The following is a 17,205-nucleotide window of genomic DNA, read 5'->3' as shown; positions in this document are numbered from 1 at the left end:
CCAGGGCCTGCATGGGTCACACTTATGCAGGTGGGTGAGGGGCTGAGGCCTGGAGGAGAAATGTGGCAGGGCAAGACCATAACATCTGGCTTGGAAAATATCCAATGGGATGTTAGCAAAGAGGGAAATGGAACCCCAGGCTGAGATGTAGTAAGGTGACCTGAAGTGGCTGAGAGACCCCTAGACCCAGCAGACACCCCAAAGGCAGGGAGGGGGTTGCCAAGGTTTGAGAAGCGGGTGTGTATGTGTAGGTGATCCCTGTCCAAGCCTGTCTCTGTTCTCCTTCCATCTACCAGCTCCTGTCAGTTTCTCCTGTTCCCCATTCCCCTCAGACTAGGGGCTGGACGCCAAGGTGTGTAGGGAGATCCTTTGGAACATGAGATAGAGGCAATGTTGAACATTGGGATTGACACTGGCGCCCCCTGGAGGCAGGTCTGAGGGTCAGCAGGGCCTACCTGAGCTTTGGGGTTCTGAGGGCAGCCATGGGCTGAGACAGTAGAGGCCTCTTCCCTGCCAGACTTAGGTGGATTTCCAGATACAGAGACCTAAGTTTATCTAACTGACTCCCATGAAATACTGGGGGCTGATACAGCACAGCCAACGCTTGAGTTAAGGCCAGCTGTGCCCACAGCTACAGGGTGAGTCATTCATATAGAAACAGAAGTTAGGGGATCCCCAGTTCGGGGAGCCTGAGACAAACCCCATATCCCAGGCTCATCCCTGACTTGCTGTAGCTACTGAAGCCTATCCTCCCCCCAGCCCGGTTGGTCTACACAGTGTGAACACCGTTCTGGGTTCTCTGACTGTGGAGGCCAGCTCCAGCTCCTATTGACCTCTTCAGCCCCACCATGGCCCTCCCCAAGCTGCTGGCTTGCTGCCAGGACTGTCCTGTTTCCAGGTTATGGGGTACCCAGTCCTAATTCTAGTCCTGCTGGAGGGAGAGAAAGGCCAGAAGGGTTTTACTAGGGGGTGGCAAGGACTGAGGACAGACAGGCCCTTAGGAGTTCAACAGAGAGGAGATGGGCATCCAGGCAGAAGGAATGTCCAGGGAAAGGCAAGGAGGTATGATGGCAAATTCTGGGGAATACAAAATGTGCCAGCCCAGCCTGGCTTGGGTGCTGAGTTCTGGGCAGGAGCATAGCATGGAGGTATGTTACAGGGCCCAAGAGCAGCTGGGTGAGGGGTTTTCATCCCATGTGTCTTCGGTAAAAAAAACATACCAACAAGTAGGACTGGCACTGGATTGGAATGGGGCAGAGGGACCAGAAGGTCAGGAGGCACCTGGGGTGAGGATTGAGCCACAGTCAGCTTGAGGGCTGGAAGGTGGGCCATGCCCTTGTGGCCCTTACTTAGACCTGAAGATTTTCTATCATCAGAAGGATTGGCAACAACTTCCACACCCTCAGTGACAAATGTCCTGGTTTAAGCTACCTCAGCCACATGGAGGAATACTGTTCAACCATAAAACGGGTCTACAATGGGTTTGGAAAAATGTTGTAAATATTTTCTTATAGATCTCTGGTGAAAGTGTAAGTTACCCTACAGAGGGCAATTTGGCAACACCTCTAAAAACTGCAAATACCCAGAGCCTTTGATCCAGCAATCCCACTTGGAGCAGCTCATTTTAATGCACCTGACCTCCTTGGAAAGACATACATGTCCATCAATAGTGGATTGTTGAATGAGTAACCGTACATCTATATCATGTGGTACTATACAGTGGTGAAAAAGAACAAAGACTCACAATAATCTTTAAAACAGACTGGGGAAATAAAGCAAGGTACAGAACAGTAAGTAAGTAATCTATGCTACCTTTCTGTACAGAAAACATTTAGAAAGGATATTTACAGAGGTATATTTGCTTGTATGTTATAGAAAAATTCTGGAAATATACATAATTATATTAATATATTATCAAATATATAATACATAATAAACTAGAAACAGGGAGATCCTGGGTAGTGGAATGGACAGTGGAAGGGATGTGCTTCTTCAGATACCCATATTTTGAATGCTGCATCCTATGGATGTTTTTCCTCCAACGCTGAAGCCAAAGTCAAATCCCCCAAACTCCTCAGAGCTGTTTTGGGGGAGCTCGGTGGGCTTCAAACCACTATTCGCGAATGGCTGACACTGGGGCTTGGGTCCTTTTCCTCTGGTCACTGGGCCTGGCACAGCCCCTGCCCAGGTCTCTCTTCCTCTTGGTGCCCATCCCGGACGCAGTTACGGGGCAGACTCCCAGTAACTCACTCACTCCCTCTTTCCAGGACTCGGCTGGTGGGCAGCTCCTGGCGCCCACTCAGAGGACATCCCCGCCCCCCGCCCCCACCCAGCCGCTTCCTCAGATTCAGCCTGCACAGCACATTCCGCGGGGCTCTCGGGCGGGAGGGTGTAGGTTGCTCTCAAAGCGCGCCGCCTTAGCCACGCCCCCAGCCCCTCCTTCACCTGTGCCCGCCTCCATTTCAGAGAAGGCAAAGCTGAGACACACCAGCCCTGCCCTCCGGAGCCGCCAGGACACAGGTTTCGTAGGGCCCCGAGCCCAGGAGCCCTGCGAGGGCAAATTCGTTGGCCCCGGAAAAGGGTAGCGCTGACGGCCACCGGTCCCCTCTTCGGTCTCCCCGCCTTCTGTTTGTCACCCTACCTGGCCCTCGGCCCTGCCACCAGGAAGCCCGGGCTAGCCAGACCCCACAGCCCGCGATCTCTCCAGCCGCCGGGGACCTCACCCGAGAGCCATGCACTCTGGACAACGTCCGGAAAAGGGCAAACCCTTTCTGGGACCTGAGAGCGGGGAGGGAGCCTCCTGCGGCCCCAGTGCACTGTGTTCTCTACCCTCACCCCTCCCGGGGTCCTCCTCTCCATCCCTCCGGGTGATTGTCCTCCTGCCCCCGACTCAGCGGCGGCTGCCCCCGGGACCGACGGCCGCATCTAGGCGTGGGGAGTGGCGGGGTCGGGTGGGCAGGGTCTGGAGGACGCGGTGGTGGTGGTCCCCAGAGCCGGTCCGAAAAGCGGAGAACCGGAGTCTAGGTGACGCAGCCGCGCCGGAGTACGTGCTGCAGCCGGGCTTCGAGCCCAGGACTCCTGGGAGTGCCAGGTGTGTGTGGGCCGCGCCTGCGCACTGCTGTCCGAAGGCGTCCGGGTCTTCTACCCTCGGGGTCTTTCGCATAAAGGCGGGACGGCAACTGGCAGTCGCAACTGGCAGTCTTCCCGTGGGCTTGGGCTTGGGTCCTCACCCCGGCGGACTCCAGTCTTGCTCTCCTAGCACAGGCAGAACATAGACCACAGCCCCTTGGCCCAAGACTTCGGAGAGCTGGAGGCGCAGGAGTGAGGGGCTTCAGTGGCACAAGTAGTTCTCAAACTTGGCTGCATAAACCCCTGGAGAACTTGAAAAAAAAGGGATCGAGGAAGGGCAGGTCACCTGAGGTCTCCAGGGGCTATGACAAAGCCAGGCACTCTCCAGCCCTGAGCTGTTCCCTCCACCCGGATTTCGTTGATTTCTCTTCCTCTAAGCAGCCAAGAAGCCATCCTGAACCCACCGAGGGCTCCACAGCAGCTCCCACTGTCTCGAGCCACCTTCACCACGTCTGCACTATGAGCTCTCCAGGGCGGGGGCAGGGATTCCCTCCAGCTTAGGTTGCGAAGACTTGGGGAACCAAGGTGTGCACGGAGACCGCAAGATCAAGGTCAGATCCCGAGAAAGGGCTGGGGAAGAGGGCCCATGCCTAGGCAAGAGAAGAGCCTCCCAGAACAAGGACCCAGAAGGAGACCATGTGAAAAGCGCAGCAATGTCACAGTTTTTACTGTGGAGTGAGGTTTCAAGATCTGGGCACTGGCCTCTGCTGGTGTGCACTGAGGCTAACTCAGCAGAGGAAGATGGAGGGACAGCCACCCTCACCTGGTCCCATTTCCAAGGGTTTTTCCTGCCACAGAGGTACCCAGCTCAGTATTGCTGCTCAAAATACACCTTTTCAAACCAAGTATTCTTCAAAGGTGTCTCTAGGGCACTGTGTCTTCCAGAATGACTTAACAGTTTTGTATTCCCATTCAAGGCAAACTTTTCTTTCAAATTCTGCAGTACCCTGAAAGTAGAAGCTAGGAAGTACATTTAAGCAGCATAAATATGGACTGGTATCACTTCCTGAAACTCACTTTTGGAGGTTTTACTACAAAGAAATGTGGACCTCTCAATACATACACAAATTATGTGTGAGAACAGGGCTCTGACTGAGGGGATGTCAGGAAAGTGTCATCCCTACCCCCACCTCCAGCTGTCTACCTGAAGGTCCCTGCAGTTCATCACGAAGGCTATATATAGACAGAAAGAGAAGAGGCTGCTTGTTTTTTAGGACTTACTTCCACTTGAAACCATTCAACCCTGGGTAGCTTGTGCTGAACAAATATTTAACAGACGTCTTCAGATACAGGTGCCTAGAAGGGACCTTGGTGGTGTAAACTGTGGCAACTATTGCTTCATCTTCAGAAGGCCAAGACTGAGCACCAGCCCCCTACAGCACCTACTGTGCTCACGCATTGGGAACCAGCTGTTTCTCTTTTGTAGGGGGCTCCAAGTATGGGGAAGGGCCAATGCAAGACGCACCCTAGGAGAGGCACCAGTTGTTTCTGTGTTTCACAGGCATTCATCAGGTGCTAAACTGACTGGGAGGTTGATATGGGCTGAGAGCCTCCAGGCAGCACTGAGGAGACACCGAAACACCAAAGCCACCAAAGCCGCTGCTGCCACCACCGGCTGATGCAAGTTTTATTGAGACAATGTACAAACAGGCCATGGAAACAAGGGTTCTGATGCCGGGATCAGTAACGTAAAATGAATACAAAAATAAAAAGGCACTAATCTGTTAAGAAAAGACACTCAATGTTCTAAGAATATAAGTCATTTAATACTGTTAATTTTATAGCACAAAATAAAACAAGCTATGATCCCCAAAAATAATTTTAAAAGCTTACACAGAAAATATTATTGCCTGAAGTTTATGATCTTTAAGTTACAGGTCAAAAGTTTTGTGTTGTTGTTGTTGTCATTTTAAAACACACAGTGAAGACCGTCTAGAAGCAAGGCCACTGTTCGTCCTGCAGAGACAACAACCCTGTGTCAGGGAACTGTCCTTCTACTCCTTTAGAATATACAACCAGCTCAGTTACCACACTGATATCAGTTAACCAGAGTTAGGTCTCTGGTCCCAGAGGGTGGAGTTTGAGGCAGAGCTCAGTGGTGTCCACAGAAAGCATTAGTCTTAGGTACTGTGTTAAAACAATCAAAAGTCACTCATTTTAAGAGGTTAATGAACATAATATTAAAGGATTAAATTATAAACACCTGGCAAAAAAAACAGATCATCCCTTTTCAAAAATAAAATGGTCATATTCCTCTGAGCAAACATTACAAGAGCAGTGGCCGTCTGCCTCGGCCTGTCTTGTCTGTAAACAGCTGTAAAAGAAAGTTAGCACGGAGCCAGGGATCCTTGAGCTCCAAGGAGGGAGCAGCTGTCTTTCCCCCCCTTTCAGTTTTCCAACATGAGCACAGAAGGTGTCTTGTCTGGGTGACCAAAGTTGTCAAATGGCAGCTAGTCAACGCGTGCTCCTCTCTAACTATGCCATCAGGTGGTACTACACCATGAAGAAATGACAAGAACAACTCCTGCATGGGAGGTCCTTTTCAGGATAAACAAGTTTTGAATCAAACTGTCAATGCCCTTCATAATTTGTTCAGTTCCCGAGTTAATTTAATATCCAAATATCTTCTTAGGTGACACACAGTAGAGCAGAGCCAAGTAGCAATAATGAACAATCTTAAAAGGAGACCAACCAAGGAGGGAAGGCAGCTCCTCTGGAAGATTCACATTGCTTTCTGAAACAGGAAGTCTTTCCCAATCACTGGGGAACCCAGGCATGAAGCTGAGGCAAGGATGCGGTCTTCTGTATATTTAGTGTGATGAAGAGAACTTCTCTGCCTGATGAGAAAACTAATAAGGTCCTAAGTCAAAAAGGTACTACTTTTGGCACGTATCTTGAGAGTTCAGAACTCAAGGTTCACCATATTTCAGGCTCCCAATCTCTTGGGCAGCCCTGGAGACATGTACGTGGGCTGAAGTGACAAGCAGACTTATTATGAAGCCCAAGTAGGTTTGTGGGGTGTTCTGATTCTGAAGTGCTCTACACGAGGTGGGTCTTGCCATGGGCCAGCAGACATAGCTGAAAGGAAACCCTGCTTTCCAAAACGGCCATATACTTCTTATACTCTGAACCAACTATTGTCACCAAAAAGTGCCAAGCCCCTCAGCTAAATTTGGCTAAAAAAAGTCTTAAGGTTTGTGCCTTCTTTAAACAAGGCACATATAATGCTCACAACCCCCTTAGTACTGGGTCACTGGTTGCAAGGCAAGTGCTGCGTCCAGGCAGAGAGCAGGAATGCTGCCACACACGTACCACTTACTGTGGGAGCTAGGCTGGGCCCGAAATGAGTATGAGGCAACTACAACGGAGAGCCACCTTCAGAGCAAGAAGTGGCCACAGTTCTCCCTGACTAGGGAGAGCAGATTGCATTTTTTTCTGGGAAGACCACAGACAGGCAGCCAGTGGTTTTTTTTCCCAACTGATCATTAACTTTATCACAAGAACACTTTCAAGATTCTTCCATATGGCAGATACCAGCCTAATGAAATATGGATTTAAAGACAGACTGAAAAAATGGTTGTTTTGCTGGTTCCGTCACCAGAATATATCGCTCTAGCCCTCCAAACCTAAGACCCTTGGGACACAGGGCCATGGCTACAGCAGATGCTCAGCAAATGATGCAGTTACTCATTAGGTGGCTGCTACATTTCTAGGTCTTCTGTATTCATTCTGAGCTGAGGCCTGTCTTCACCAGTTTCCAGAAGGGAGAGCAGACTGAACTGCATGAAGGTTCCAGAATCCTAATCTGCTATGTGCACCAGTCGAGGGATCAGCCACACATTTGTATCAAGCAGGCTTATATGAACAGCCCTTTTTTTAGCTAACAAGGAAACAATAACATCAAATTGCTAAATGGTTAATGGTTCTCCCTAGTGACTAAAATCTTAGACATTAAATGCATTAACCAATTTCCAGAGCTTACATTTTCTTTGCCTGAGGGCATCAGGGACATACAGACTGGGGAACCAGTATTAGCAGCACCAACTTTCTCTGGCAGCCTTGTGAACTTGGGCTGTGGTGGCAAGGAGAGAGCCTCAGTGAGTAGAATTTAAAGATTCATTAATTATTTCAATGATTCTATGAACAACTTCATTTTTTAAAGAAACTTAATTCCTATACCTTAAAGGGGTGTATTCACTGAAATAGTAGACAGAAAATTGGCCAAGTGCGCCCCCCACATTGCTCCTGTCACTGGCAAACAAGGTAAGCAAAGGTTTCCCCAAATCACCCCTCACTCTGATGCTTTTGGGGACAATGTAATCCAAGAGGCCATGCACACAGCTTGGCACGCTATGACTGATTTTTTGTGGGCTGTTTGCAATATGGCAAAACAAGGTACAAGTGGCAACCAAGACAATAAAGGCCTCTGCTTCAGGGCTGTTTTTTCCTTTAGTTACAGCAGCTTCAGTTTGGAAGCTCAGAGGCACGAGTCATTCCTTACAATACCACAAAAATCCAACCCTCTAGTTAAAAACCTGTTCAGAACACACAAATCTAATTAAGTCTTCCAAAACCAAACCAAAAGGAAAAAAGAAGAGCCAGATTTGGGGAGTTAAGGACAGAATTCCCTCTTCTGTAAGGTTCATTTGCTCTGTTCTTCAAAGGAAAAACAAAATGGCAACTGAGCCACTGCTCTGTGGAACAGCAATGTGCAATGTCTCATCATGGCCTCAAGCTCCATCTGATGAACATGATAGAATCAGTCACAAGTACAAACAGGGCAGTGATGAGAAGACAGACCCTTTCCTCGTCAACTTCTCTCCACTTGTGTGCTTCCACCAGTACTTCCAGTTTATGATCCAAAAGAACTCTAAAATCGGCTACTCTTGACAACACGACTATGATACAAATGCCGAGGCAGCCACTGTGTGCATTCCAAATGGGTGTGAGAGACCGCCACTCTGCAGAAAGCTGGACATCGGCAATGCAGTGTAACTTGCCTATGAGAGAGAATGCTTTCCCACTTCAAAGAGACTATGACAGGCAGAACAACGAAGCAGCAGGAAACAGGCAACAGCAATCACTCGTTTTCATCAGGGTTTTGAGGGTCAATGATTTTGACATGCGTAAAGGGGAAAAGCCCTTTGCGCCCATTCACTTCGCCTTCCCACTGGCCATTTATATTCATTCTTGTGACTTTCACAATGTCACCAACCTGTAAGGATGGAGAAAGAAGACAAAGTCAGCATTTTCTCTGCAAACAGAAGAAAAATAAAGTTTATTTATTTATTTTTGAATATTTATTTTTTGAGTGCGAGCAAGTAAGCGCAAGCAGGGGAGGGGCAGAGAGAGGGAACAGAGAATCCCAAGCAAACTTCCTACTGTCAGTGCAGAGCTGGCTCGATCCCATGAACTACGAGATCATGACCTGAGCCGAAATCAAAGATGGATGCTCAACTGACTGAGCCACCCAGGCGCCCCAAAGAAAGTTTACTTTATTTAAAAATAATTTTTTGGGGGGGGCGCCTGGGTGGCTCGGTCGGTTAAGCGTCCGACTTCGGCTCAGGTCACGATCTCGCGGTCCGTGAGTTCGAGCCCCGTGTTGGGCTCTGTGCTGACCGCTCAGAGCCTGGAGCCTGTTTCAGATTCTGTGTCTCCCTCTCTCTCTGCCCCTCCCCTGTTCATGCTCTGTCTCTCTCTGTCTCAAAAATAAACATTTAAAAAAATTTAAAAAAATAATTTTTTAAACATTTATTTATATTTGAGAGAGAGAGAGAGAGAGAGAGAGAGTGAGCACGAGAGCAAGAGTGTGTGCACATGCACAAGCGTGGAGAGGGCAGAGAGAGAGGGAGACAGAATCTGAAGCAAGCTCCAGGCTCTGAGCTGTCAGCACAGAGTCTGACACAGGGCTCGAACTCAGGAGCTGTGAGATCATGACCTGAGCCAAAGTCAGAAGCTTAACTGACTGAGCCACCCAGGCACCCCAAAGAGCTTATTATTTTGTTTTTGTTTTTAATGATATTTATTTTTGAGAGAGACAGAGTGGGGGAGGGGCAGATAGAGAGGGAGACACACAATTTGAAGCAGGCTTCAGGCTCTGGGCTTTCAGAATACAGCCTGACATGGGGGTTGAGCCCACGAACTGTGAGATCATGACCTGAGCTGAAGTCGGACGCTTAAGTGACTGAGCCACCCAGGTGCCCCAAGAAAGTTTACTTTTTTTTTTTTGTTTATTTATTATTGAAATACAGAGAGTCAGAGTGTGAGCAGGGAGGGGCAGAGGGAGAGGGAGACACAGAATCTGAAGCAGGGCTGTCAGCACAGAGCCCAACACGGGGTCCGAACTCACAAACCACGAGATCATGACCTGAGCCGAAGTCGGACGCTTAACTGACTGAGCCACCCAGGCACCCTGAAAGTTTATTTTAAATAATACACACTGTTTTATCCAAAGGAACCTACCAATAAGCTCACTGTACTTCTCTTCAGGTGCCAAGAATATATAGTAAGTGAAGCAGCTTCTGAGCATAAAAGCACCCTTTTTTCTCCCCATCCTGGTTACTAACTCCAACAGGACAGAAATGAACACTTAACTCTCTGAGAATGGTTACAGTGAAGTCACATACACACACACACACAATGTGTCTCCGCCTTAATTTACATGGGGTGGAACTGCTGTCACCAAGACCTCAGTAACCATGCTGCTTTCCCCGAGCAGCAATGTCTCCCTGAGTTGTCCATTCCTGGCTCCCCTCCCCTCTGTGGGGCAGTCACAGAGGGAAGGAAGCTCAGCTTTGAACATCTTTTAAGGCCTATTTTAAATTAAAAAAAAAAAAATGTTTTATTCATTTTTGAGAGAGAGAAACAGAGTGTGAGCAGGGTTAGGCACAGAGAGAGACACACACAAAATCTGAAGCACGTTCCAGGCTCTGAACTGTCAGCACAGAACCTGATGCAGGCCTCGAACCCATGAACCATGAGATCATGACCTGAGCCGAAATCGGACACTTAACCGACTGAGCCACCCAGGAGCCGCTTAAGGCCTATTTTAAACCGCAGGGTGGTAGGAATTTTATCTACTATCAGAGGACAGGCACCAATTAGGGGCAGCTCTACTCATCAAGGGGAATGCAGCAATTTTGTTTTGGAAATGGTTTTCAAATTGTTCTGGAGACCCACAAAGCTCTAGGGAGGTGTTTTAAGGGCCCAACAAATGTCTGATTGGGATTTCAACTTTTTAACATTGTATTTTATAAAATTATAGTAGGAAAAAGTACACTGAAATGTGCCACTGCCAAATTAACCTGTGCTGCTCTGCTAGCTGCTTTTCATGCAGACCTTCCTTGGAATGAAGCTTCTTTTGCCTTGTGTCTGATTGAAGACTCCCCCAAATGGCAAGGTAAAAGCTACAAGACACCTATCACTACTTGCAACAAAACACATTCAGAAATAAACAGAATGCTAAGATGGATCAGACTGCACTGGTCATTCATGTTATTTCATGTTTTTTTTCTGCCCATCGTAATAGTCCACTGTCCCAAATGCCTTTTTAGCTAATTCTTATAAATCTCAACTTAAAAAAAAAAATTATACTTACATAAAACCTTTTATATCTGACATATAGTGGGGTTCCATGCAGTATTTCGTTTGGAAAAAAAGGTTCTTCTGCTAAAGTTACTGGTCCAGCAAGCTGACTGCTGGCCTGGAATGATCAAAGATCCCAGGGATGACAAGGCAGCTTTAGTAGTTCACGTGCACACAGATCTGGGCCATTAAGGCTGCCTCCATAAGTGTGAAGGCAGACCTCCTCCTACCCCTGGTCCCTTCTCCAAAGCCCTGGAGCTCAGAGGCTTTGGGTGGAGCCACAACTACCTCTCTTGGGTTACAAGGTGGGTCACTACTCTCTGAAGAAAAGGAGGTTATGTTTTCTGAAGCAAATCCAGAGAAGGAAGGTAGTCTTTGAAACAGTCACTTGAATTAGTTTATAAGATGACTAGGCACCTGGGTGGCTCAATCAGTTAGTTCAGCGTCTGACTCTTGATTTCAGCTCATCTCATGATCCCAGGGGATCCTAGGCCCCTCACTGGGCTCCACGCTGAGTGTGGAGCTTGCTTAAGATTCTCTCTCTCCCTCAACAAAAAAGACTAGGACCAAACAGAAACACCAAAATAACAACAACAACGTTTACAAGGTCACAGGCTGGTTCACCATGAAGCAGGGGTAAAAGCCAGTCAGCATCCAGTCCTGGCCATTTGTGTCCCTGCCATCTTGCACAGTGCAAAGGCAGCATGGCCCACCTGGGCCCAGGACCACTCAACCTCCCCCTCTCAAGTTCTTCTCACCAAGACACCCATTACTCTTAATGGTGTATCCTCACAATCTCTTTCTGTGAACACAGACTGGCTGTCCTGAGTTTTCTACCTCCTCATCCTCCATTTTTTTGCTTTTACTATTCTACTTGTAATTCCTCAAACCTACTGAGAAATAAGAATGAAGTCACTACATTTACACAGAAAACAGCATTATTACCAAATGAAGCCTCTTGCCTTATGGAAACCAACTTATTTTGAGTACTCAATAAAATGAAAACGGAAAAAAGAACTTTATCCCATGAGGCTCCCTGATTAGAACACAGTAGAAAATCAGTAAATGAAAAAACAAAAAACAAAACAACAGTGCTCTAAGTTCCCTGTCTAAATTCTGACTCAAAACCCTTTATTCAGGAAAACCACTAATTCAACTCAATGGTAGGATGGTTTACAAAGAGTTAACCTGGTAATGAAGAATTAGATTTTTTTTTTAATTTTATTTTTTTAAGTATGCTCTAGGCCCAATGTAGGGTTTGAACTCACAACCTATGACCAAGAGTTGCATGTTCTACCCAACTGAGCCATCAAAGGCATCCAAGAATTAGATTTTATATGATAAAAGTTCTAAGACAAAAAAAAAAAAAAATGTACTTCAGTATTCAGTAGGAGGTATGTATATGAGAAAAATGGTGTAAAAAGCCTATTGTATATATTTATAGATTATTATAATTATTTTCAAATTCATGTCATGAGCTCAACAGAAACAATTCAGCTCGTTGAACAATTAAAATCTGAAGATAACAACTGAGAATTCTATTTTTGAGATCTGCATTAAAAACTGAGTTGTAGGGGCACCTGAGTGGTTCAGTCGGTTAAGCATCTGACTTCGGCTCAGGTCATGATCTCATGGTTTGTGAGCCCTATATTGAGCTCTCTGCTGTCACAGTACAGAGTCGGACTCAGATCCTATTCGTCCCACCCCTCCCCCCTTGCATGTGTGTGCTCTCAAACAAACAAAAACATTAAGAGAAAAATTTTTTTCAATTAAGTTGTGAGGGGCGAGGGTGAGGGTGAGGGTGTGTGTGTGTGTGTGTGTGTGTGTGCGCGCGCGCCTGCCTGCCTGCCAGGCTCAGTTGGTAGAGCATGTGGCTCTTGATCTCAGGGTCATGAATTCAAGCCCCTCATTGGGTGTGGGGCCTAATTAAAAAAAAAAAAAAAAATTAAGTTTTAAAATAGTGGAAAAAAGTTACAACTGAAAAGACTGGTTTTCTTTGGCTTTGCCTTAAAAGGAAATAATTTGAGGGAGAGTAAATTGATTTAATAATAAAAATTAAGTTTTAAAATATTTGAGACATACTAAAGACTTCTGAATATATAGACTGTTTTATGATTAGTGCTTGGAGTCCAAAATTACTTTCTCCAAGTCGTAATATTTTAATTTATGGATAACAGAAAAAATTTTTAATGTTTATTTTGAAAGAGAGAGAGTGCATGTGAGCGGGGGAGAGGGGTAAAGGGAGAGACAGAGAGAATTCCAAGAGGTTCCATGCAGTACAGAGCCCAATGTGGGGTGTGATCCCATGAACCGTGAGATCATGACCTGAGCAGAACAAGAGTCAGACACCTAACCAACTGAGCACCCAGGAGCTCTGAGAAATGTCATTTTTATTCATAGCTAGGATAATCATACAAATGTTTATTTTTTTAATTTTTTTAAATGTTTATTTATTTTTGACAGAGAGACAAAGCATGAGTTGGGGGGGGGGGCAGAGAGAGAGGGAGACACAGAATCCGAAACAGGCTCCAGGCTCTGAGCTGTCAGCACAGAGCCTGACACGGGGCTTGAACTGACAGACTGAGAGATCATGACCTGAAGTCAGATGCTCAACCGACTGAGCTACCCAGGTGCCCAAATGTTTCTGATAATTATGAAAAATTTCATATTCTATGAAGTGGACCAAGGATTTAGTTTTATAATTTGTATACCCTTCTCCTACCATACAGAGGTCATGAAAAGGGAAAACCCTAATTATGATTATTTCTAATAATGAAAATCTTCAGATCTGTGTATAAGTAAGTTCTAATGTGAATGAGAACCTTGAGTTATAGTAGAGACGTTACAGAAATCATGTAGCTGGAAGCTGAAGTCGATGGAAATCTGGAAAAATGGTTTATGTTCAATCTTATCATCTTACTCCATTAAAAAATTATAATGTTTAAGCACAAACATACAATAATGAAAGTGAACCCGCAAGTTAAAATCAGGTCTAGGTAAGCAGAGAGCTTCTGCAGGCAGGAGCTACTAAGATGCTACAAATCTAGACCCCTACCAACAGACCACATTTCCCAATTTCCTCAAACTTGTACTGCACCTGCTCTGGAACCTTGCCCTCTTTGAGCCTTTCAGTACAGGAACCTGCTGTCTCATGTCTGGAGCACAATGAGGCCAACGAGATGAGGAGCTTCACCGCCTGGCCTTTCTCACTCACACACAACATTCTTATCTCCTTTTCACCTAAGAAAACAGATCTATTTTTCAAATAATGAAATAGGAAAGAAACGAAAACTCACGGATAGAAAACTATTGACATCATTAAAAAAAAAATTCTTTTAATGTTTACTTTTTAAAGAGAGAGCAACAGAGATAGAGCATAAATGGGGAGGGGCAGAGAGAGAAGGAGACACAGAATATGAAGCAGGTTCCAGGCTCTGAGCTGTCAGCACAGAGCCTGATGCAGGGCTTGAACCCATGAACTGCGAGATCATGACCAGAGCTGAAGTCGGACGCTTAACTGACTGGGCCACCCAGGTGCCCCAGACATCATTCTAAATGAACTTCTAGTTATTGTTAATTACCACAAACAAAAAATATAATGAATGTATTAAAATAAATACACAGAAAGGCAAGGACAAGTAAGAGGATGTGTGGGTATATACCTGCAGAGAGGATTTGGTGAAGAAAGGGATGGGGACCAGGTGAAGAAACGCCCAGGTGGACTCTGCTGTACAAAGGGACGATGGCCCTAGGGCACCTGGGCAGTCTGTAAGTAGGCTGGCACTCAGAGCCAGATCCGACTCTGCCAAGATGTTAAAAGAAAAAAAAAAGGCTAAGGCAAGAATGAGCTGAAACTGGAAAGAAACAAAGTTACAGTTTGGGGCTAAAGGCTGTTGGCAGATGTTGGGCCCTGTGACTGAAGTTTTTATTTGCTCCACTCATTTGACGTCCTGCAAAAAATACTCTGGAATTTTGTTATTTTATCTATGTCTTCCCTATCTTCACCTGCACTCCAGATGCCCAGAGAGCTTCCATTTTGCCTGAAGTTTGTAATCTTAGCCTGCCTTAGCTGATATTTGATAAATGTGAAAGGAAACGAGGCCTCACCTTCCTGAAAACCTGGCCTGGGGCAGCCCTCTCACACATCTTGGGTGAGTCCACCCCTCCAGCTAAGGCCCCCTCCCTGGTTCCCCCAGCCTCTCACTACCTGGCTCTACCAGTGTAGCCATCCTGCCCTGATCTGGCTTGTCATCTCATGTCACCCCAGCCCAATCAGCCCAACTCCCAATCACCCTGCTCTTCTACAGCCAGGCCCTACCTACGACAATGACTACTGCTCCCACCATTTTACCAAGGAACACCTGACAGTCCAAAGTCAATAGCACAAGTCCAGGTGTTACCTCTGATGCTCTATGGCACCTGAAGTGGGAGACTTCACCCACCCTTCTCACTTCCTGCTGCTTAGCCCTCCTTTTCTGTGGTATTCTATAAAATAACCCCACTATCAGGTGGGTACTTCCCATCTGGCATTTGTGGAAAGCAAGGCTCTGTCAGGTCGGGTCAGGTGCCTTGTTTTCCAGGTTTCTGGCAGACTTGCCCAAGGAGGCTTCCACAGTCACCTCCTCACCCCTAACACACACATGGCACTTTCTGAAGGAGGAAACTTGTTTTGCTCATTTTGCACTCCAAGTCACAGGTCTCTGGTAAACTACTTTCTGGAGAAGTCTGCAGAATCAAGGTTAAAGAGAGAAGAGAAAATTATTGGATGATGTCCCCCACCTGCTGGGGATAGATGGCCAAGCAGGGAAGCAAGGTGCTGGAGTGACAGGCACAAGGGCCTAAAGGCAAAAGACAGACCTTTAAAAAATATAAAGATAAGTGGGTCACTGCTCTGCCTTTTAAACCCCTAACACCTTTTCTCTGCACAAGAGCAACATCCATACTCCAGTCTTCGAGGCTCTGCTTAATCTGGCTTGACTCTTCCCATCTCTGACCTCGTTTCATGGCTTTCTGCACTGCCTCCACCCTCCCCCCGACCAACCACATTGGCTTTCTTTCAGTTTCTCAAACTTGCCAAGCTCTTCCTCAGATATTGACTGTAGGACAGATGCAAGGACATGATGTAAATGCAATTCTACAACTGCACATCTTAAGATGCTATTGCCAAGCTGGTCCTAAGAAACCTTGGACTTCCTCTCTTCTTCCAGTTTGAAGACATGTAAACAACCCTGATCAAAATCAAATCCCAAGGACAATCCAAGTCCCCTCATAACTACCTTATAGAGCTGCACACGCAGACAATGAGAGCAGGAAGTCTCTCTAGGCCACTGTAGATGGAGCATTTATTCTGCTCAGAGAACTGGGCTAGGTTCTATATTGTGTATTCAGGATACATATGATGCATCTTGAATATCAGACCTACCTAAAACTAAGGTCTAAGATCAACAATAACAGGATGTAAGCAATACCTTGAATGCCTAAAACAGGTACAAAGTAGCACTGTGGTGGCTTATGCTATGTACTTGGGAATAGGGCAGAACTGGACTGATGCACTGCATCTGCCACTTCCAGTGTCTATATGTCTGTAGCAGAATGCTCAAGCTGTCCAAGTCTCAGTTTCCTTCTGACTTTGACAGGTTCTTGTAATAATCAGAGGAAGTACTATAGGGGAATTGTTAATCAGGCCACTCAGCTAAGTAAATGGTAGCAGTTATCAGAGTGGGGATTCCAGAATAGAATCCAACCCCCACACTTATGCTCATGTTCCCAGCTGGAAGGAAGCACTCTGGGAAGAACTGGAATCAGTATGGAGAAGAACTGTATTAAGGTGGGTTTTCAACCTTGTTAGTAACAAGGGTCCTCCCAAAACTGATGATGGGATGGGAAAGATGCCATATCAGAATGAGAGAAGATGAGGGGCAGGCGTGAAAAGTGGGGGTCTACTAGGTTACTGTGATGGACACCAAGCAGCTGAAGAAGACAATGGGAAGGTGAAGGTGAGTCAAGTACTCAAAACTGCCAAGAACATTGAAACCTCATGCTTTCTAATTAACTTGTGATTTTGACAAGTCTTTACAGAATACTTACCACACCATTCTACATCATCAATTTAATAAGATTTACTACAGATCTATTGTAGCTCAGTTCCCATCCTCAAGGAACCTCTGTCTTCACTGTGGTATAGAAAATAAATAATCTACTGTCCAGATATGGTAGATGCTCAATGAATGTTTGTTAGAGAATAAACAGTATAAAAAACAGCAAGTGGTGGTGTGGGTGCCTGGATGGTTCAGTCGGTTGAGCATCTGACTCTTGATTTCAGCTCAGGTCATGATCTCATGGTCGTGGGATTGAGCCGTGTTGGGCTCCACCCAGAGTGTGGATTGTGCCTAAGAGTCATTCTCCCTCCCCTCCCCTCTCACATACACACACTCTCTCTCTCTCACACACACACTCTAAGGAAAAAAAAAGAAAAAGAAAAAAGGAAAGAGA

At 46.2% G+C, this 17,205-nt stretch overlaps 1 protein-coding gene across 1 annotated transcript in view; it reads right to left on the bottom strand.

The window, feature by feature from the left end:
* Positions 1-4,724: 4,724 nt before the first annotated feature.
* The window catches only part of CRKL (CRK like proto-oncogene, adaptor protein), a 37,679-nt gene continuing 25,198 nt past the window's right edge, over positions 4,725-17,205 (bottom strand). Inside the window, exon 3 of the mRNA XM_015088452.3 lies at positions 4,725-8,344. Coding sequence (XP_014943938.1) covers positions 8,210-8,344 — 135 coding nt within the window. The 3' untranslated portion in view covers positions 4,725-8,209. The remainder of the gene's footprint in view (positions 8,345-17,205) is intronic.

This window comes from Acinonyx jubatus, chromosome D3, assembly GCF_027475565.1.
Source record: "Acinonyx jubatus isolate Ajub_Pintada_27869175 chromosome D3, VMU_Ajub_asm_v1.0, whole genome shotgun sequence".
NCBI classification, from domain to species: Eukaryota; Metazoa; Chordata; class Mammalia; order Carnivora; family Felidae; genus Acinonyx; species Acinonyx jubatus.
This window is presented reverse-complemented; position numbering and strand designations above follow the sequence as displayed.